Here is a 22,019-nt window from a genome sequence, read left to right as displayed (position 1 = left end):
GTACGTGTTGGTCGCCGATCCCAAGCCAAAGAGGAGCGCCTTCGACCTTTTTCTCCCAAGTCACCCCGCCGTTCGGTGGCGTTAGCATCGCGACACTCGCGCCATCTCTGGCAACGCGCCGCAACCACTACGACCGCCTCCGGCGCCCAGCCACGCGGTGAAGCCGGACCCACAGGAGACGCGTGAGAGTCGCGCATTCCCAAAATATATATGTAATAAAACTGCACTTAGTGGCTGCAGAACACAGACTCCATTTTTTTCTATCTCACACTTCTTCTTTATTGTCTTCACTCCCCCTGCTCCTTGTCTTGAACTTCTATCTGCAGGCGGCAATAGGATTGCTTCATTCGCCCCAGCATTTTGCATCCCTCCTGGAATGATACTTGAATGTATTTCCAATACCAGTGGATTCCATCGTGTCAATGTTTCTCAATGTACCATGTGGTCTTTAGGTGACGTTCTTGACTTGCTGTCTTCATCACACGAAATTTCCCGTTATAGGACGTGTTCAGGCTTGGCGCTATCTTTACCAGCACAAGGTCACCGACGTCGAGTGTTATAACGTTGTATTTTGCCTCTTGTCGAAATTTCTCTTCATTCTTTCACGATTTCTTGATGTACTATCTTCAGTTCTTGTTGCTTCTGTCAGCTTTATGTTCTTGTCGATGCCAAGGCTTAAATCCGCAGGCAGATAAGGTCGTTTCCCAGTTGCAGCAAATACAGGAGTACCTCCCAGGCCGGTTGTATACGAGCGGTTGTGGTGACCTACTGCCACTTCTAGACCGCATTTCAAACCACCAAGGAATGCTAATGTATTGTTTTATGTCCCTGATAGCCCTTTAAGCTAGTCCATTTGCTGCGGAATGATAGGGTGCAGTAAACCATAATTTGATGTTGCGCTTTTCAGCCCATTCCTGTAGCCGACGACGTTGGAGGGCAGGTCCATTGTCGGAGACAATGACTAGCATTTTCAATCATTTTCCTGTTAAAAAAAGAAATTATGTTGTTGGCATCTTCTTTACCACGTCTTTCTGCAATCATCCCGATACACTCATCAATGCACAACAGGAAGGCTTGTGCATTGATGAAGCCTCAAATGACGTGGTATTGATTAAAAACTCATTGGCTGAAACCTCAAATGACGTGGTAGAATATTGTGGTATAAGCATTTATTGCGTCGGTTGCTTTAATTTTACTTTGTTAATCTGGAATTTATGACATAATACATATCCATTATTTTCCTCCTTCATACGAGTCCATGACAACATTTTTGTCAATTTCATGTAGGTTTTCAAAAGGCCATCATGGCCTCCTGATTCGGGGCTATCATGATGATGATGATCATCATCTGCCTATATTTATGTCCAGTGCAGGATGAAAGCCTCTCCCTGTGATCTACAATTACCCCTGTCTTGCGCTAGCTGATTCCAACTAGCACCTGCAAATTTCCAAACTTCATCAGCCCACCTAGCTTTCTCCTATCCTCGACTTCGCTTCCCTACTCTTGGTATCCATTCTGTAACTCTAATGGTCCACCGGTCATTCATCCTACGCATTACATGGCCTGCCCAGCTCTACTTTTTTCTCTTAATGTCGACTAGAATATCGTCTATCCCCGTTTGCACTCTGATCCACACCGCTCTCTTCCTGTCTCTTAGCGTTAGGCTTAACAAGTTTCGTTCCATCGCACTTTGTACTGTACTTAACTTGTTCTCGAGCTTCTTTGTTAACCTACAGGTTTCTGCCCCATATGTTAGCACCGGTAGAATGGAATGATAGTAAACTTTTATTTTCAGCGACAGTGGTGACTACCGATATTTTTAAGCATGAGACACTTTTAGCTCCCGTTCTCGGCGACCTTCACGTGACCTTGAGCCAAAAGCAAGAGCTATTATCCGGACACTCAAACGAGAACATCCGTGCATCGCTGCAAGAACAAAACGAGATCATTCGGGGCGTACCATTTTCTTGCGATGCCATTTAGAAAAGGTAGCATGGGCTCCAGTTTTCTTTCATCTGTGTCCCAGCCGTTTTGTCTACAGGCGTATTCAAAGAACGCGATCCAAGCTTCTGGATTCCTCGACAAACCATCGACGGGTTCAGGCTGCACAACCTCTGTAGGAACGCTTTCTTCGACACGCAGAGCTGAGACAAGAGTCTGGATCATTTCATTTCGCTGGCAAACTTGCTTTTGTTGAAAGTGAATCGCCTGGAGCACAACGGAGATATCTGAATGGTAAGTTGGCTCCGATGCGGTTGACTTCTCTACTTGCGATAGCACAAGGTGGTTGAAAAGGGAGACGAAGATTTATCTTCACGGACACTTTTTCTAAGAGCTCGTCCAGATACATGGGTGCCTTCTGCAGAAGGTTAGACACGAGCTCACCTGTCGTCACGTCTACGTGAAGATCGACTGCTGGGTCTCTTCAGGGAGCGCGTACCTCGTGAAGACGAGGCTGTCTTTGGCTGGTTGAACGAAGGTTACCGACATCATGGATCCTATGAAGCCGACTGCGCCAAAATATGTAATCAAACTGCACTTAGTTGCTGCACAACACGGACTCCGTTTTGTTCCATCTCACTTTACCTTCGGTTTGTTTTGCTTTGTGGCCTATACATATCGCACAACCCACAACGGGGGATTGGTCATGCATCGGACGGCAGTGGGTAGAAAAAGTAAGAATACTTAAATAGGATTTTAATATTTAAGAATGAGATAATAAATGAATTCTAATCGTTAATATCAATTTTCATGCGAAATTATCTTAAAATTTGAAGTTCATATTTTTGTTTTCTTGTTGTGGAAAGTAAAACAATTAAATTAGCATGGAAGTCTCCTTGTTTCCATTGCAAATGAAATATGGCATCCAATACGTTCGTATTGCAGTGTCCTGATGCTGACGCCCCCAGAGACAAAATGATAGGTTAAGAGATTGACTCCACCCAAATTAGAAAATTTATTAGCCCGACGTTTCGGAGCCAATTCAGCTCCTTCCTCAGGGGGTATTCTTTGGAGGTGGCGGTGTGCCGCTTTTAAAAGGTCCATCGTAAGAAAGCAGGTAGGGGGAGAGAGCCTTAGGTGGAGAAATACTTCACAGGGCACCTGTTCTTGACAGACGAGAGAGGTGGTAGGTGGGGGCGGGGGAGGGCTGCGGCGTTGCTGGTCGGCTGGGTTGACCGTTGCTGGGGGCGCTTTACTCGTGGGAATGCCGTTGACGAGGGGCGGGAAGGAAAGGGGGGTCGAGATGCTTTGGTGTTGGTGACCTAGAGCGGGGGGTACTGCCTTGCCTTCGTCGGGTCTCCAAGGCCATGGACATACACAAAAGGAAGGTTGCCCGTCACGTGGTTTATATTACCCGCCGTATTCTGAATGTGCCATGACTCCAGTAGTATCCTTTTTCGCCAGTTTGTCTTTGTTTGAAGGATTTGGGTTTCTTGGAAAGAAATCTTGTGGTTGGCGTCTTCGGAATGTTCGGCGACTGCCCTGCGAATTCGGTTAAATGTTCTGAGGTCATTTTCATGTTGTCTGATTCTTTATTTTATATGTTTGGTTTCCCCGATCTACGACGCCGGACAGTCGGCACAGCTGATTTTATAGATGACGCCTTCAGCTTTTTTGTTTTGGTGGACGGTCTTTTGGTTTAGGAATGAGGATATTCAAAGTGTTAATCGGTTTGTGCGCGACTTTGAGGCCTTCTTTCTTTAATATTCGGCTGAGAGCTTCGCTGGTACCTTTGAATTATGGGATGGACACCCGTTTCTGTGGTCAGTGGGAAGTCAACGGTTGGAGTTCGCGTAGTGTGTTTCTTCTTTTTTGTTGTCGGGTGGTTTTTCGAATGAATTCCGTTGTATAGCCATTCCTTTTAAGTTCGTTGAGAACCAATATGATTTCTTTCTTTTAATATGATTCCACTGTGCAATTAGTTTCGTCTCTTTTCAATAATGAATTTACAACAGATGCCTTGTGGTTTGCCGGATGGTTGGATGCGAAGTGTAGGCAGCGGCCCGTGTGGGTTGGTTTTCGGTAGACTGAAAATTTTAGATTGCCGTGGGCTCGTGTAACTTGTACATCTAAGAATGGTAGCGATCCGTTTTGTTCGCACTCAGACGTGAATTAGGGTCTATGGGATTTAAATGGATCTGCAGGTTTTCGACTTGCGACTCCTTCACGATGCAGAAGCAATCATCCACGTACCTGAGGAAAACTTTAGGCTTCGGGGAAAAAAGTACTCAGAGCTTTGTCTTCAATATTCTCCATAGTTAGGTTAGCCATGGTGACGGAAATTGAGGACCCCATGGCAGTTCCTTTCAGCTGCTTGTAACAGCTGCCTCGGAAGGTGAAGTAGGCATTTGACAGGCATCCCTTACGAAAATGTCAGATATGGACTGATATGGAAAAGGCCATATATGCGCATATTAAAAATTGGGCAGATATGGCCATATATGGCATACAAGGGCCATATATGGCCATATCTGCCCAATTTTATTATCCCCATATATGGCCCCCTTATATTCTATATATGGCCATATCTGCCAAAGTTTTAATACACCCATATATGGGACCCTTTAATATATGGCCACTTCTAAATTTTTAATATGTCCATATATGGCGCTCTTATATGGTCATATTTGGAAATTCAATAAATTAAAATCTGGGGTTTTACATGCCAAAACCACAATTTTAGGATGAGGCACACCCTGGTGATCGAGGCACTCCAAATTATTTTAACTCCCTGTGGTCTTTTAATGTGCACCCAATGCATGACAGACAGTCATCTTTGCATTTCAGCCCCATCGAAATGCGACCGCTGCGCCCAGGATTCAATCCTGAGCTTTCAGTTCACTAGAGCAACGTACACCTTAGCCACTATGACGGGTCTGGAATTTTATATGCATATATATCCAGTCAAAAATTCCATCCGGCTATCAGCTTACATGCTTGTTGGCTAACCCTAATTTCAGACCTTGATAGTCTACTAGCCAATCGGCATACAACTTTACTGGTCTACAAGCCTACAAGTCTACTACCTGTCTACTACCTATTCTACTGTTTGTCGGTATGCCATTGTATCAGAGACCGCTGTTCAAATCTGTATTGTTTATTGAAATGATGAATTTTGAATGTGATTGCATTACAGTCTTCCAGTCTGGCAGATCTCGTCTACACTCAAGGGGGTTCTCTCGTCGAGTATGTCGCCACGTTCCAGGGCATCCCTTGTTGCAGATATAGCTAACTGAAAGGGTAATCTGGTGAACAAAAAGATCACACCAAAAGAGACCAGACATTCATTATCTTGAGACGTACATTTGATAAGAACTGGATGAAGTTCTCGGGGTTGCGCACGTGGGATGCTGTCCTTCCGGTGAGGGGAGATATAATCTGGTGCAAATATGTGGATATATAGTGACCGCAGTGGGGAGCCCGAAAAGTCTACGATTGGCCATAAGGGGTTTCCGGGTTTATGGAGCTTTGGCAAGCCGTAAAAAAGCTGGTGCGGACTCGTTCCTGCACATTAATTTTAGCTAAAGATTTAGAGAATTTGGGTGGTTTCGGAATATTTCGACCAGCGTCTTATTAAGTACTGATTGGGTCCTTGTGGTGGGGTCCTTTTTTAGTTTTTCGTAGTCTTGATTGTTAAGTAGGGTGGACGCCTTTTCCTCGTAGTCCTGCAGGTTCAACACGACGGTTGAGTGGCCTATGTAGTTTAGAAGAACTTGTTGTTGGACGAGTTGGTACATATTAGCGAACATTGTTTAACTGTGCGAAAGAAACGGACCACAAAAACACCATGGGACAGCAAGGATCTGCGCCCGTCCTTGTCCCATGCTGTTTCTGTGGTCCGTTTTTTCGCGCAGTTAAACAAGGTTGAGTGGCCCTAGTCCGCTGGTAGGATTACAATGTTCTTATCTTCTTTCAGTAATATCAGCTCTCTTATTTCGTTGGAAGACAAGTTTCTTTCTCTTCTGCGGTTGTTATTGCACCATGTTATGCCTATTGCTTTTAGTCTGACCGGTTCCCGCACTTTGGGGTGCAGCTGCTGGATGCCGCTCTCGAGGGCGGCAACAATCTTGGGCAGAGGGAAGTTATCTGTGGTGACATTGAATTGATCACATTGTTCCAGGTCCCCGCTCTACCTCACCAACACCAAAACATCTCTTGCCCCTCCCCCCCCCCCCGCCCCTCGTCAACGGCATTCCCGCGACTAAAGCGCCCCAAGCATCGGTCAACCTATAGCCGACCAGCAACGACGCAGCCCCCCCCCCCCCCCCCCCCCTAAAACCTCTTTCGTCTGTCAAGAACAGGTGCCCTGTCAGGAGTCTCCCCACCTTCCGCTGTCTCCCCCTTCCTCCTTTCTTCCGATTGACCGTTGAAAACCGGCACACCGCCACCTCCGAAGAATACCCCCTGAAGAAGCAGCCGAACTTGCTCAGAAACGTCAGGCTAATAAATTACCTTATTTGGTTGGAGTCAATCTCTAAGTCCTAATACAATTTTCCCAACAAGACAGGTAATTCTGTCGACATGTTTAGCTTCAGAATGATAGGTAGCATAATGGCTAATCCAAGTTGGCGGAGGGAACCTTCTAGAAATCGTTTTCTATGCACGGTGAACCTACGACACTCTATAAAGAAATGATTCATAGTTTCGGGTTCATTGTAACGAAAACATTGAAGGGAAGGTGCCAGACCAGACCTATGGGAATAGAAATAAAGCCTGGGTATTCGGCAACGCAATCGCGTAAATGAAACTTCAAATTTCCTTGTTGAGTGCCATGGAAATCGAAGGTGCTGAAAATCGGTGTTATTTCATACACATCATTTGGCATGTTCTTCACTCCCCCTGCCCCTTGTTTTGTTGAAACTTCTTCTATCTGCAGGCCGCTATAAGATTGCTTATATATACACAAAATATGATCATGTAACGCGTACAAGTATAATGAAGGGGTCTCGCCTGTCTTGCTATTCAAAAACTTGGTTTATTTATAATGCCACCACTTTCACCACTTGTGCGTATCACATGATTCCATTTTGTGTATATGTAGATTGACTCTTGTCATGCCTGTTAGACATGAAGGTTGCTTTCAGACAACCTGAAGGTTGCCCATACAGATAACAGCAGTTACATATGTTATTGATATTATCGCGCGCTGTTCAGTTCATATATACAATATATGTCTTGCAGCAGGAGACTTTCTACGTAAAATGCAATGTGCGAGAGTCGCCGTAATATACAAGAAAGGTGACACAAACGATCTGTCCAATTACCATCCTATTTGTATCTTGGCAGTTTTTACAAAAGGACTACAGGAAATTGCACTTAAACGTTTCACATCCTTCGTTCACCGTTATGAAAGTTTAAACCCAGTACTTTCCTGAAAATTTTAAACCCAGTACTTTCTCGAGGCTTTCAGAAAAATAAATCAACACAGCGCGCCCTTCCTGCACAGAAAGAATTCCTTAGTATCAATTGCTACGATTGGGTAGATGTCTCACTTTCCCTTTATGAAAGAATTTATACTCGAAAATTTAGAAAATCATACCTTAGTTATTGGTGTGCTTCTCGATTTCACAAAACTTTCGATAGCCTTAGTCATCAAGTTCTTCGTCAAAAGCTTTATCACTACAGTATAAGGACGCCCACTCTTTATTATTATCGTACTTACGGCAGCGTACACAGTACGTAGAGATTAACGCGTTCACATCCACCTTCAAACAGGTTAGCCTAGGAGTGCATCAGGGAAGTATTTTAGGCCCGTTTTTATTTCTTTTATATATCAACGATATCATTACCTATGATGAGACGGTGAAGTACGTCATTTACGCTGATTAAACGAGTCCCTTCTCTGGTCGCCACATAGCTGATTTAGCAAATCATGTCAATAAAACTGTATATTTAATTCAACTATCGTCCACACAAAACCACCTAAAACTAAATGTCAGTAAAACTCAAGAAGTAATGTTTCCCCCGCGTTCTAAAAAGTTTCCCTTGTACCCTCTATTTATCAATGGCAGATCAGTTGAATACGTTGTCCTTCAAAACTCTTGGCATCTACTTTCCGCAACCATCTCATAGGATGCACACTTTGACTTCTTGATTGGCAAGCTTTCAGGCACTATTGGTTTCTTGGAGCGGAATTGTGTAACGTTCCCGGTATCTATTAATCTACTGCTATACAACTAATTATTTCCTTCTATTCTTAATTATGGAGCTCTTGTTTGGGGCACAACTACAAATGTTAATTTTGCGAAGCTATTGTTATTACGAAAACGGATTGTTAGATTACTTTAGAAATTGCCTTATTTGTCTCACACAGCCGAATTATTTGCGAAATTACACATAAGGTTCCTTGACTTTCTGAATTTAGGTTTATTCAAAATTGGTCAAAATTTATCCGGAGCCCTCCACTACGGCGTGCCTCATAATCAGAACTGGTTTTGGCACGTAAAACCTCAGAAAGAAGAGGGTTTACTCGCTGCCATAAAATATGTGTAAAGAAGAAAGCCACTGCTTTATAAAGTCTTGCCAATCTTAGAAGGAACACAACCGCAAATGACACTCGTAATCCGGAACTATGCCATGTAACACGCTGTCGCACAAACTACGCAAAACAAACGATTCGATGCAGGTTAGCTTCGCTGTTAAATAACTTGCAACAAAATGGCGTGAACCTTGCAAACATATCACTGCAAGAGCTTCCTGACGTATTCTTGTAACAAATCTTACTTCCCCCTGGATTTTACCGAACTTTACTTAGCAATTTTTTTCTTTCACCTTTTTCATTGTTGAACTGTTTCATATGTTCACATATTGGACTGTCACGTCATCTATTTCTGTTGAATTTCCTTCATATCCATAAAATTGCCTGTTAGACATGAAGGGTACCACTCAGTTCTGTGGTTTATAATAATTCAACCATCTTTGTAATATCTTCCCTATACACTCTGTTTTGTTCTGCGAACTGCTTGTTGCTGTCATTTGGATGGGGCAGCCATCTCGTCAATCTACTCGCTGTAGTAGCTTTTTGTGACGGCTTTCTTTTACAGAAAGATCAATAAAGCATTGAGTTGAATTCAACAGGTGCAATCACACCTCTGTGAACAATAGATGAGCGAGCATCTAGCGGTTATCCTTTGAGAGATTATAAACCAGAAAGACATTAGTTTTTAGGATCACAACAAAAGGAAACAGCCCTCGAAACGAAACCAAAACTAACCGCTGCTCGCCCTCGCACGCGCGGATGCGCGAGCGATCACCGAAACACCAGCGAAAAAAAAAAAAAAGCCCTGGAATGAAAACCAAGAGGTTATGGAGCCAAAACAAAGATTAGTTGTGTCCGCACAGTCCAGCAGCATTTGCTGGGAAAAAATAGTTGAAAAATTGGCCTGTTTTTCAAACATTCAGATGGCTCCTTAAATATACGGCATCTACCATTTGGGGCTTGCTCGCGGCGCCGTATCTTTACGGCATTCACCCTCAAAGGGATATACATTCCAACTCAATGGATCTGCTGCCTTTTTAATACAGAGGTCTTCACTCTGTAGGGTTGCGGTATCTGGAAGGGGAATACAGATTGCTGCGAGGCGCAGCTGTCGGCACCGGTCTGGCGTCAGGTCGGGACACAGAGCAGGTAGCAGGAAAACCGAGATTGGCAAATTCTTGCCGCACAACTGCCTGAATGAGGGAAATCGCTGGGGCTGGTTGGTCAATGGTGGGGTCAAGTGGGCGTGGATGGAACGCAGCAGCACTTGTAGCCTCGATCTCGCGGCGAAGAATACGTGTGACGTTCTCATTGAAGGGGGGTGAAGCGGTAAGGCCTCTCCCTAACACGGCTGCGATGTCGTCTTGCGTCGCAGCGGTGTTAGGGAGCCGGGGGAACTGTGGAATGACGCGGCGGCTTTTGGCGAGCTCAAAGCGGCGGAATTCCTTGATAATGACGTCGATAGTGGAAACATTGTTGAAGATCAGCAAGTTGAACGCGTCGTCCGCGATACCTTTGAGAACGTGGCCTACTTTGTCAACCTCGGCCATTTTATCGTCGGCTTTCCGGCAAAGAGCGAGCACGTCTTGTATGTATGTATGAGACATACGATTCAGTAGAAGACTGAACATGGGTAGCAAGCTCTTTTCTTGCAGACAGCTACCGACCGGTCAGATTTCCAAAAAGGTCACTGAGCTTCTCTTTGAAAGCATCCCTGCTAGCGATGTCGTCCGCGTGTGTCCGGAACCAGACACGAGGTGCTCCACCCAAGTATAATAGTACATTCGCTAGTATAATGGTAGGGTCCCAGCGGTTGCTTCGGCTAACACGCTCATACAATCCTCAACGTCGACATTATCTTGGCCGGAGAAGATGCCAGAATCGCGGGGATTAGTAACCGTGACGTACGTTGTTGTCGGGGTCGCAGCAGTAGTAGCAGACGAGGTGTCGTCACAGGGAGCCATTGCGGAAAGCAGGATGGTGCGGCCGCTGCGGAGCTCCGTGGCGTGGACGGGGAACGGCACTCTCCACCAAAATGTTACGCGAACAAAGGATTAAGCAGTGGAGACTATTTACAAAGTATATTTACACAAGACAACTGCAGCGCTGGCCAGTTCAGCCGACAGCTCGAGAGCAAGAAGCAGTTCGTCTGCTTCGTACGGGGCGCGCGCGCGCATTGTCCACAAGAAACACGCAATATGCATGTATCACTATATTGCACTTAGCTTGATAAACAAATGGTTGCCTGGTTACTCAACAACTTCTTTCAACTCTAATTAACGGCTCCCTAAATGGTGCCTCCAGTTAATCCAAGTGAATTGTCCTATTTGCAATGAGTTGCAATCATCTAAAAGACGCCGCTGAATATATTTAACAGACTAATGTACACCGCTTCCACTGCTTTGGTATAACATTCAATGCTTCTACTCTACTGTTAATACTACTACCTTGATGCGTTCTGGTTCCATCACAAAACTTCACATCTTTTCATGATGCTTCAATTCCACCAATCGAGATTTCTTAATTCCCTGATTACTGGCGCATATTGGAGCTATTCGTGAAAAACCTTTTGTTAAACAAAAGCAATTACGTTACGTATACTTACGCTAAAATAAGCATAAATACCAGCGTATATAAGAAAGCTGTATTATGTCCAAGCTCGCACGCGTTTTTAGATGCGAAGCAACTTATGGTCGGGGCTATGTCACTCCCTCCATCCGCCGTGCGGCGCCCACACCCGCACTGCGCTTGCGCATTCTCCTCCCCTCCTCTCCTTGTAGTTATATGTATAGTACATGCACGCCAAACTCCGGCTTCCGGAAGCAGGAACCGGAAGCCGGCTTCTGCTTCTGGTTCCGCTTCCGTTCCCACTTCCGGTTCCGCTTCCGGTTCCACTTACGGAAGCCGGCTTCCGGAGAACGCTTCCGGCGTTTCGCCCGAATGATGCCCCGGTGCTTCGCCCACTCATCATCATTCGCTTCGTCCTCTCATTCTCCTCCCGCAACGCCGCGATGAGTGCCACGGACAGCGCCAGCGTCAACGCCAGTGTCAGTGCCGTGGACAGCGCCGCGGAGAAGAGGGCTCGAGCCGCTGCCACGAAACGGCAGCGGCGACAGGCCGATCTGAAAACTAATGGGAACTTGAGTCGACCCCATGGCTGCTTCGCATACTACTCAGGGTTCCCCTACGGGAAGATGGTGTAATTTTTTTCGCCACTAAGCACCATATAGTGGTGATGTAGCTTTGTTAAATAAGTTTTGCATGCCTCGTGCGAGAATTTGGAAATAGTGATAACTACGACACGTCCTTGGTTGTTAACGAAGGCGTGATATGATTTCAGATATGACATGCCTGTTAACGCCAAACTGGGAGACGACCCTGATGTAGGCGGCCCCTACATGGAACCCAATTTTTGGCCAAGTAAGTTTAAAATTTAAATGAGAGGCACATTCACAAGTGTTTGAGTATTGGTATGGTGGGAAAATTTCTTTAGAAAAGACTCCTCCCATTGTAATTTAGAAATATTGTTTCACCACCATTTCAGAAGAAACAACCTTTCGTACTAGAGAAAAAGCAAGGGACTTTTCCACAGATAAAGGTGAGCGGAAATATTGATTCAAACATGCCTTATATAGAAATTCTTCTATTACATGAAAGGTGCTATAAGATCCTTCTGTAGACATGCCTGAAAAAGCTGGTGGTTTGACGCCTTGAAGATTAACAATGTGTTGTAGAGGTCAAGTGACGGCAGTCAAAAATCACATGTTTGAGACAATGGGCAGTAGTTGCTACTTTATATTCTTTCACACGTAGCTAAAGTCTCCTGCTGTGTCTTTGACTGTTGTTCAGATACAGCAAACAATGTCACCGGGACAGCAAAATATACGCAATTTGTTAAGAACCTTACTTCGTTTACAGTCGTGAGTCCCTGTCGGTTAGAGCATTGGAGGAAGTGCTGTCCAACAGGTAGGGAGATCGACTAATGCATTGTGAAAGGAAGTCACACACTCTAGTCGCTGCATTACAGTGTTTGATCCAGAGTAAAAGACGTGAATAGCGTATGCGGTGCCTTTCTTTCAGAATTCAGCACTACGACTTTAAAGTTTTGTCGTGCCTCATAAAACACTTCTTGACATCCCTGCACTCCAATTCGTTTTGTTGCAAGCATTGGGTAATTTGTGTCTTGGACGTAGAGCATATATCACGAAGTTTTTTCTCACCACATGCCCTTTTAATTTTCGCCGCCTCTGATAACTCCGACGATGTCTACGTCCTTGGCAGAATCAAACATATTGCCATGTCTGTAGTGCGGAAAAGACGACGACGTAAAACGACATATCGGCACTTACGAAAAACATAGAGCGCAAGAAGAAGACGAAGCAGTGACTAGCGCGCGGTATTAAAAAAGCCGTACGTTCTTGTTACTGCTCCTGCTCACAAGTGCCTTTCGTTTATCCCTCGAGTTGCCGACGTCGCGACACTGGTGGAGGTGTTGGGTACCTGATTCTCGGGACTCCTACTAGGACTCGTACGCGCAGTTCAGAGAATAAACCGCTCATCATTATTCCAGTGCACCAATTCAGCAGCCGCCTGTTACGCCTGAGCCCCGAATTCACCAGTGTTCCAGCTCCGACCAGCATGGAAACTCCTGCATCGGCGAATCTTGCTCCTTCACAGAGGATGACAAGACTTTCCCAGGTGACTTTTCAGCATCCTCGCGTTCCTGACATCTTTCGTGGCGATGCATTTGAAGACGTTGAGGACTGCCTTGATGAGAGGGTTGCTAAAGTCAACGACTGGAGCGCAGAACAAAAACTTGCGCACGCTTCTTTCACACTAGAAGACAGCGCACGCACGTTGTTCCAGAACCAGGAAGCGTGCTTCCAAACGTGGAGCAACTTTCGACGCCAGCTCCTGGATAAGTTCTGTTCTAACCAGCGGGATTACGCGCAACAGCTTATTGAAGCGCGCTTTCAGAAATCCAACGGAAGCCTTGCCATGTATGCTGAAGATATGGCCTGTTTATTTCGGCCAGCTGACAAGAAAGTGCGCCATCTCATGCGAGGAATTAAAAAACGATTGTTTGCAGGCCTGGTATGAAACCAACCAACCACAGTAGACGAATTTATCAAGGAGGCCACTTTAATCGAGCGGGCACTACACTACAGCAACGATTCCGCCACATTGACCACCTGCCCAATAACACACCGATGAGTGCCGTCGCTCAGAATGCCACCACAAGCTCAAGCTCTCTGTGAGAGCTGATTCGCAGAAGGATGCGTGAGGAACTACAAACTTTGGTTGCTCCTTCTGCCGAGCCAGCAGTCGCTTCTGTTACCGAAGTCGTCCGTCAGGAACTGCGGGAGGCCTTTTCATCGCCCGCGCCGTGCCCTGAATCACGCCCGTTGAGCTATGCCGATGTCTTTCGTCGTCCTCCACCGCCGACCACGCCGTTCCATTCGAGGCCTGTTACCACTCCATCGTGGCAGCGCAAGCCTGGGAGACGACCACCAGCTCACCGAACTGACTTGTGGCCCACTACCACCTGACGACCACTCTGCTTCTACTGAGGGGAACCGGGCCACATTGTCCGTTACTGCCCTCACCGAGACATCGCGTTTGGAGGCTTTCCACGTTCAGCTTCCCCGCGCTTTGAATACCGCCGTGCCCTGGACGAGTATCACTTGCCGACCAACCAAGCCGCTTCGCTACGTCGTCGCCAGCAGTTCGTCACCTCAACGTTCCGCTTCCCCCAGCCACCTAAGTTTTGCTGACGTCGTAAGGGGCCGCTCCCCCAGTCCTCCCCGGAGAAACTAACGGCCGCGACATCCGGGGGAAGGTTGCCAACTGTCGAGACGCCGAAAAGACCCCCCAACTGCCGCAAAAAGACGACATGACGACGACGAGTAATGCCGACGAATGTTTGCGGGTCGACCTAAACCTTTTTATTGACGGACAACCCGTAACAGCCCCTGTGGACACCGGTGCTTTATTCTCGATTATGCGTCAAGAGCTGGTTGACCGCCTTAAATAGGTGAAAACACTATGGACAGGGCCACCCATAAGAAGTGCCGGGAGTCAGCTAATGACGCCAACGGGTAAGTGTACTGCCATACCCCGCATCGGGTAATTCCAGCTTTATTGCCACGTTCATTATGCTCCCCGAATGCTGCAAGGAACTCATCTTGGGGATGGATGATCTGCGCGATTATGGCGCTGTTTTAAACATCCCGGAGCATTTGGTCACATTTTGGTCACATAGACAGCACGCGCATTTACGACTAACCGAGGACGTGATGATACCGCCGCGAACCTGCTGCCTTGTGTCTGTCTCTAGCGAAAGGGCTTACAATGTTGATGTGATAGCGGAAGAAATAAGCGAATTATTGCTCACACAAGGTGTATCGATTGCAAGGGGCATTCTGGCTTTAAATCGTGGGCATAAAGCGGTGCTCCTTACGAACATTAGCAACAAACGCCGCCACGTACCGAAGGACACTGCAATTGCGTCTCTGCTGACGGAATACAAGTAATGGACTGCTTCGCTGTGCACCACCAAGGAATGAATAAAAAAAACTATTCCAGCCCCGGCAACATTGTCTGTCGATGTTAGCTGCACCCTGTTACCCGCTGAGAGGTAGCGCCTACTTGAACTGATACGGCAGTTTGAGGATTGCTTTTCGTCCACGTCCAAGGCCAAGCAAACACCACTGACCCAGCATCGGATAACTACGGACGATTGGACGATGCCACGAGACCCATTCGACAGAACCCCTACCGTGTGGCCCCGAAGGAACACAAAGAAATACAAAAGTACCTGAAGAAAATGCTCGAGGATGATGTGACACAGCGTCTTCGAAGACTCCTTGGACGTCCCCTGTGGAGCTGGTTAAGAAAAAAGACGGCAGCTTACGCTTCTGTATTGACTATCGTAAGTTAAATCAGGTAACCAGGAAAGAGATCTATCCATTACCACGCATAGACGACTCACTAGACAGTTTGAGTCATGCACGTTATTTTTCCTCCATGTACCTACGCAGCGGGTACTGGCAGATAGAAGTCGATGAGAGAGATCGAGAGAAAACTGCCTTCGTGACGCCCGACAGTCTTTACGAATTTAAGTTTGTGTACAGCGTCAGCCACTTTTCAGTGTCTAATGAACACCGTACTTTCAGGCCTAAAGTAGCAAACGTGCTTGGTATACCTCGACGATGTGATCGTTTTTTCGGCTACATTTGACGAGAACCTAAGAGAGAAGCCGTACGCTCAGCTGACCTCACATTAAAGGGAGAAAAATGTCATTTTGGCTTTAACGAGCTCCAATTCCTGGGCCACGTCGTCAGTAGCGAAGATGTACAGCCTGACCCGGACAAAATAGATTCTGTTACAATGTTTCCCAGACCATCTGACAGCAAGGCAGCGAGACAATTATTGGGCCTGTGCGCTTATTATCGACGGTTTATTGTGGACTTTTCCTGTATTGCCTCAGCGTTGACGAGACTAAAACGAGAGGATGTTCCCTTTGTTTGGAGCGAAAGCGAGCAAATGTCATTTAACGAATTACGTCAGCGTCTGCAAATGCCCCCAGTTCTTGCACACTTGGACCAGGACGCAGCACCAGCACTTCATACCGACGCGAGCAATGTAGGTATGGGTGCCGTGCTGGTGCAGTGGCAGACTGCTTCGAAAAAGTAATAGCCTAAGCCAGCAGAACTCTCTCGCGCTCAGAAGAAAACTATTCCACTACGGAGAAGGAATGCCTCACAGTAGTGTGGGCTGTTAATAAATTTCGCCCTTATTTGCATGGTCGTTCTTTCACCGTCGTCAGTGACCACCACTCTCTCTGTTGGCTGACTAATTTAAGAGACCCCTGTGGTCGACTGGCGCGCTGGAGCCTCAGGCTTCAGGAGTTCGACATGAGCGTCGTATAGCTAATCAGGGAAAAAGCATACCAACGCCGACTGCCTCTTTCGGGCACCAATACAGCCTTCTGTCACCGAGGATCAGGACACGGACGCTGCATTCTTGGGAGTCGTCGATACATTTACCATTTCCCGGCAATAGCGCGACGACCCAGAACTGCTTCCGCTTATTGATTTCTTGGAAGGCAAAGACGTGCCGCGACTGTTGGGACGAAGTCTGGCGTAATTTTGTTTGAAGGACAATGTTCTCTATAAGAAGAATTTTTCTCCGACGGGAAGCACCTACTTGCTGGCCGTGCCTGCTTCGCTTCGCCATGAAATTCTCACAGCATGTGCACCACAGAGAGAGTGGTGGTCACTGACGACGGTGAATGAGCGACCATACAAATAAGGGCGAAATTTAATAACAGCCCACACTACGGCGAGGCATTCCTGCTCCGTAGTGGAATAGTTTTCTTCTGAGTGCGAGAGAGTTCTGCTGGCGTAGACTATCACTTTTTCGAAGCATTCTTGCCACTGCACCAGGACGGCACCCAGACCTGCATTGCTCGCGTCGGTATGAAGTGCTCTCGGGGCGTCCTGGTCAAAGTATCCAAGAACTGGGGGCATTTGCAGACGCTGACGTAATTCGTTAAATGCCATTTGCTCGCTTTCGCCCCAAACAAAGGGAACAGCCTCTCGTGTTAGTCGCGTCAACGGTTATGAGGCCACCTCAGGTCATCTGGGCTACACACGAACATTGCTCCGACTGCGGCGCAAGTATTGTTCGCCGAAGCTCCCTGACGATGTTAAACATTATGTACGCACTTGTCGTGACTGCCAAAGACGCAAAGCGTCACCCGACAAGCCAGCTGGTCTACTGCTTCTCTTGGAAGGGAGGCAATTGCGGCGTCGATGTAGTGCGGCAAACACGACGACGTAACGCGATATACCGGCAGTTCTGAAAATCATAGAAAAAGGACGAGAAGAAGCAGTGACCAGCGCGTGGTATTAACAAAGCCGTACGTTCTTGTTACTGCACCTGCTGACAAGTGCGTTTCGTTGGTCCCTCGAATTTCCGACGTCGCGACAATATTTAAGTGCGCGTCAGCAACCTCACATGAGTCAAGCTCGTTCTCGGGGTACTTAGCAAGGATCTGTCGTACCAGAGCAGTATCTTGAATTGAGCTAGCACTGGTACCCGTGTGGCAGTGTCTGTTTTGTCCCCGTCCTAAGCGCCGCCAAGCGTATTCGCTTTCGTGTCCGTTTTTACAGGTTGACACATTCTCGTTATTTGGAACGAAGTGATAAAACACGGTATTTACATAGAATAATCTCGATGGCAGATCAGGCCTGTCGCGCACATCTGTGAATTGTCGTACGTTTCTCGGATTTGCTTTATCATTCACTTGGGTCTTTATTTCGGTACTTTCCTGGAACTTATTGTTTGTGACGTAGAAAGGTAATTTCTGGTAGAGGGTATTGTCACGGCGGCTGGCAGTACATGACGTATGGATTCTTGGCAAGGAGCGTGGCCTAGACCATAAGGGGCCATGCTTACTTTAGCCATTCAGATTGACCCTGTCCGCTACAATCCGGCATCGTATGCTCAAGCCTTCCGTGGCTGGAGGCCCTGCATTTTAAAAGTGATGACGAGCCATCATGGAGTTACACGTACCCAATGTAGAATTTAGAATTTATACTGGAGACGTATGACCGCAGCTGCATGCCTAGCTCAAAGATTTGTACTCAAATTGCTAGAGGGAAATATGGAGCTGCAAGTATTCAACCGCTATAAAAATGATGCGTAGTACAAATATCTTACTGCAAGTGGGCTTATATTGTTTGAAACATATAGGTCCACCTGAAGCAAGCGTACTCCTTCTACGGAGTGAAACAGTATATTACAGGTTTTTATGGGCCTCAACCTTATTCAAGAAAAAAAAAAGAAGAAACAAACGTCTAGGTGTTAAGGACACCCGTTGGAGGGAGAAAGGGACGACGTTAGATATTACAGGTGCAGCTGTGCCGGGCGGTGAAGTGAGTCCCGAATTCGTGTTGGGCTAGGGCAAGTTCGATTTCATGCAAGCTTGATGTCATTAGGCATCTGCGCCACTTTTCAGCAAGACCGAGATGCAGAAAATAATCAAAAGCCAAAGGGCAACCCACTTTTTCTCCCGCTGAATTCATCAATATACCGGTGACTGGTCACAGATGTTATATTATTTGATCATTTACCTCTGCTATAACATTTAGAGCTACATGACTGTTACCATTTGTTGTAGAAGCTTCCTTAGTTTATTGTAAGTTTTTATAATAAACGTTTACGCTTTGTATAACAATCGGATTCGTTTATTTTTGCAACTCGTGCTCCATCTCATTTCTGCGGAGAACACTTCGAATCATGTATGTCTAGCTGTGCACTAGCTAGGGGAGCCATTCTCGTGCGCAACTACTAGAATGAACATACGGAAGCCATTTCATAGATGAATAAAAATGCTCGAAATTAAAAAAGAGCACGTGGTATGTATCTTTCAAGTTTTGTTTCTGTATTAAGTATCCAAGGGCGAGTTTTTCAAAATAGGCGTTGTTATGTATTGTTATACATACGAACAACAATTTATTCTGAACCTGGTTGTTAAATATGTATAGCATTGTCTACCACTTGTTCGTAGCTATTTCTGCTCAGTTTAGACGCAAGTCTTTCTTTTTCTGGCAATATCTAGCTGACGGCCCCAGTGTGTTCCTCGACAATCAAAAGCTTGTGCATACGATTTGGCCCGGATAATATTTCTTTTCAAAATAAACATGCTTACTGATGCTCAATGTGGCACTAACCATAGCTTGAATGAATTGAACAAGTATGTTCTCCTAAATATTGGGAATATTTATACGTGTAAATAAATCACGAATTGTTTATTAAGCCAATTGCTGTTTTCTTTATTACTGTGACATTCAAAACGACATTTGCGAATGATGTTAAACAAGAGAGCAGACTTGCAAGTGATAATAAAAAAAACCACGCAGAAACTCCTCTGGGAGTTGTCTAAGTATGCGTAAGCATTGTGCCACTTGCTCACCTCCACGCAGACCGGTATAATTATCAGTGTTACGACACTTGATCCGCCCAGTACAAACGACAGCGCTACGGCGACACGAACTGGTGCGGACGGTGGCGCAAGATCAATTGATGACTCAAGCAAAATACTGCAGGTGGCGGCGCCAGGTGCGCTGATGACGTTTGAACGGCGATCGCTGGCTCATCCTCGCGCGCTTTTACTCGCAGATAGAGCATACGGCGCACGGCGATGACTTTTTCGCCCTCGGACTTTATACGAAACCTCACGGCGACGCTGACGGCAGAAATGCACATGGAGTGTGCGCATAATTGCTATCGCAATAATAATCGAGCGCCGCGGTATTGCCGTAGGTGTTGACTGCGAGCGATGCAGGCACGGCGTTATAAAATCACTGCAGGATCCTCTTTGACCGGAGTAAGTTAGTGCAGTTTTATTCCCACCGGTGCACCATGTAGGCTGTGCTGCCAGTTTCTGCTAGACTAAACAGTTACTGTCGGAGTTTTAGAAGGGCAGAAGACGATGAAAACAATGCGCGTGTTCATCTTCGCGGGAAAGATTATTCTATATGTGACTGTATCAAAACATTTGAAATTGTACTGAATAATGTTAGGGTGAAGTAAAACAAACACAAACAACCACCTTCATGAAGTTGATCATTTATGCTGGAGGTGTCGTAGGTGCAATTATTCATTCTGTGAGAGTAATACTAAATGGTTGGTAGATACTAGTTTCTTCTCTTAATTTATACCAAAATCCTTGATAACTTTGTCATTCTTTCTCCCGTGAAAGAATACCCCTGTCATGTGCGAAATGTCAGTGCCCATATTATAATACCCCAGTAATGTGGCTGCTCTTTTCTTTCAAAAGGGAAAATAAAGGACTTATATTTAGCGGTAAACAGCCGCTGAATGCTAGGGTGCACCAACTTTGAAGACTTCTCACGCTCCGTGAGCTTCTTGTTAGCACAGTGACTACACTGGACAGTCAGACAGCAGCTGGCAGGTGATACCTAATTTTAATAGACGATGCTCGTGGACGTGTGGAATGTTTTTCTACTGCGAAGAGGTTTTCCATTTTTATATCACCGGCCTTTCACGGTTCATCCGGAGAAAAAAAAATACGGTACGCCTCGCAAATCGGCTACGAGAATCTTGAATCTGGGAGGCGATTTACGCAAGCACTGAAGTGCTAGAAACGGCCACTAAAAATACTTTGAGCTATCTTGGCCAATTTATTGAACTTAAATGCAAAAGATTTTATTTTTATATTTGAATTAAGTGGACGACATGCTGTACGGTATGTCGTAGATTTTTCGTGATATGTTCCAAAGGGAAGCTTTACTTGCTAGACCGTGGCTGCTGAGCGCTGCTGCTGCCTTACCGAATCGGTCATGCTAAGAAAAAAAATTATTAGATCCCAAAATTTGAACCTCGCTACCCCGGCACAGTAGCCCGATAATCTAACTTGTAGGCCAAAATGGCTCGGATACTTCTATGATGCCGACGCCTACTATCTATTTGAGTGCATAAGCTTGTGTGTGGAACGTCATAGCAACAAGGTTAGCACGCCCGCGAGTTTCCTTTGCGCCAAGCAAGCAGGAATTCAATGAGATACTTTATAACACTTTCTTTAACCGCTTCGCGAAACCTTCGCTTCACGTATATTCCAAGATGTGTGTTAAGTATGTATAACTTGTTTAACTATAGCCACACATTCAATTTTTTTTTTCAGATGAATCGGTTCCTGCCAGAAGGACCTTGTTCTTCAACCTCCGTGACCTACAGTGCGCTGTGTTTACGATGCCGCGAAGAGGTAATTTTAAACAACATTGAAACGCTTTTAATATTTGGATTTTTCTGCATGTTTAGAGTTTACGTCAACATTTTTTTATACTTGCGACGGAGGATGGCATTTTTACAGTTAGCGACCATTTTTTTTGTTATCATTAACCCTCCTTTGGTTTAGGAAAAAAGTAAGCGAAATTCGACGCGATATACTGAAATATGGTCGACGGTTCGCAGCCATCGTCGATTCCTCAGAACCGTAAGCCTTGTAAGAAAATTCGTAGATATCAATCACCGCAATTACACTCATGAGAGCTGTTCTTGTTCAATAACCTTCCTTCGTAGCGAAAATTCATGCTTAATTAAAGACGACCTGGAACACTAGTTGAACTCGATAAATGAAACATACTAACAGCAAGAGATGCTGCCGTGAAAAGCTGTTCCTCATGCTATTCAATTTCGCGCAGCAGGAAAACTATAGAACATATATTTAAAGACAAATCATGCCGTTCCCGCGATGAACTGGTCAATAAGCCCATTCATGCTACCTGAAGGCAACAATATTTTCGGATTCGAGGCCCTCGTTATGTAATGAACGAGAAGAAAGGTAACATAGGGGCCCGAATGTTATTAATCGTATTATAAGGAGCCAAGAAACAACGACACCAAGCACGACATAGGAGAAATTACTTGTACTAAGTGAAATAAAGAAATGCTAAATTAATGGCATATATATATATATATATATATATATATATATATATATATATATAT

General features: G+C 45.6%; 1 protein-coding gene across 1 annotated transcript in view; it reads left to right on the top strand.

Moving 5' to 3' along the window:
- The window catches only part of LOC125947339 (uncharacterized), a 36,783-nt gene that overhangs the window by 5,877 nt on the left and 8,887 nt on the right, over positions 1–22,019 (top strand). Inside the window, exons 3-5 of the mRNA XM_049671828.1 lie at positions 11,821–11,900; positions 12,025–12,078; positions 21,193–21,273. Coding sequence (XP_049527785.1) covers positions 11,821–11,900; positions 12,025–12,078; positions 21,193–21,273 — 215 coding nt within the window. The remainder of the gene's footprint in view (positions 1–11,820; positions 11,901–12,024; positions 12,079–21,192; positions 21,274–22,019) is intronic.

The sequence above is a fragment of the Dermacentor silvarum genome, chromosome 8, assembly GCF_013339745.2.
Source record: "Dermacentor silvarum isolate Dsil-2018 chromosome 8, BIME_Dsil_1.4, whole genome shotgun sequence".
Lineage (NCBI taxonomy): Eukaryota > Metazoa > Arthropoda > Arachnida > Ixodida > Ixodidae > Dermacentor > Dermacentor silvarum.
The sequence above is the reverse complement of the archived record's forward strand: the minus strand, read 5'-3'. Positions and strand labels throughout refer to the sequence as shown.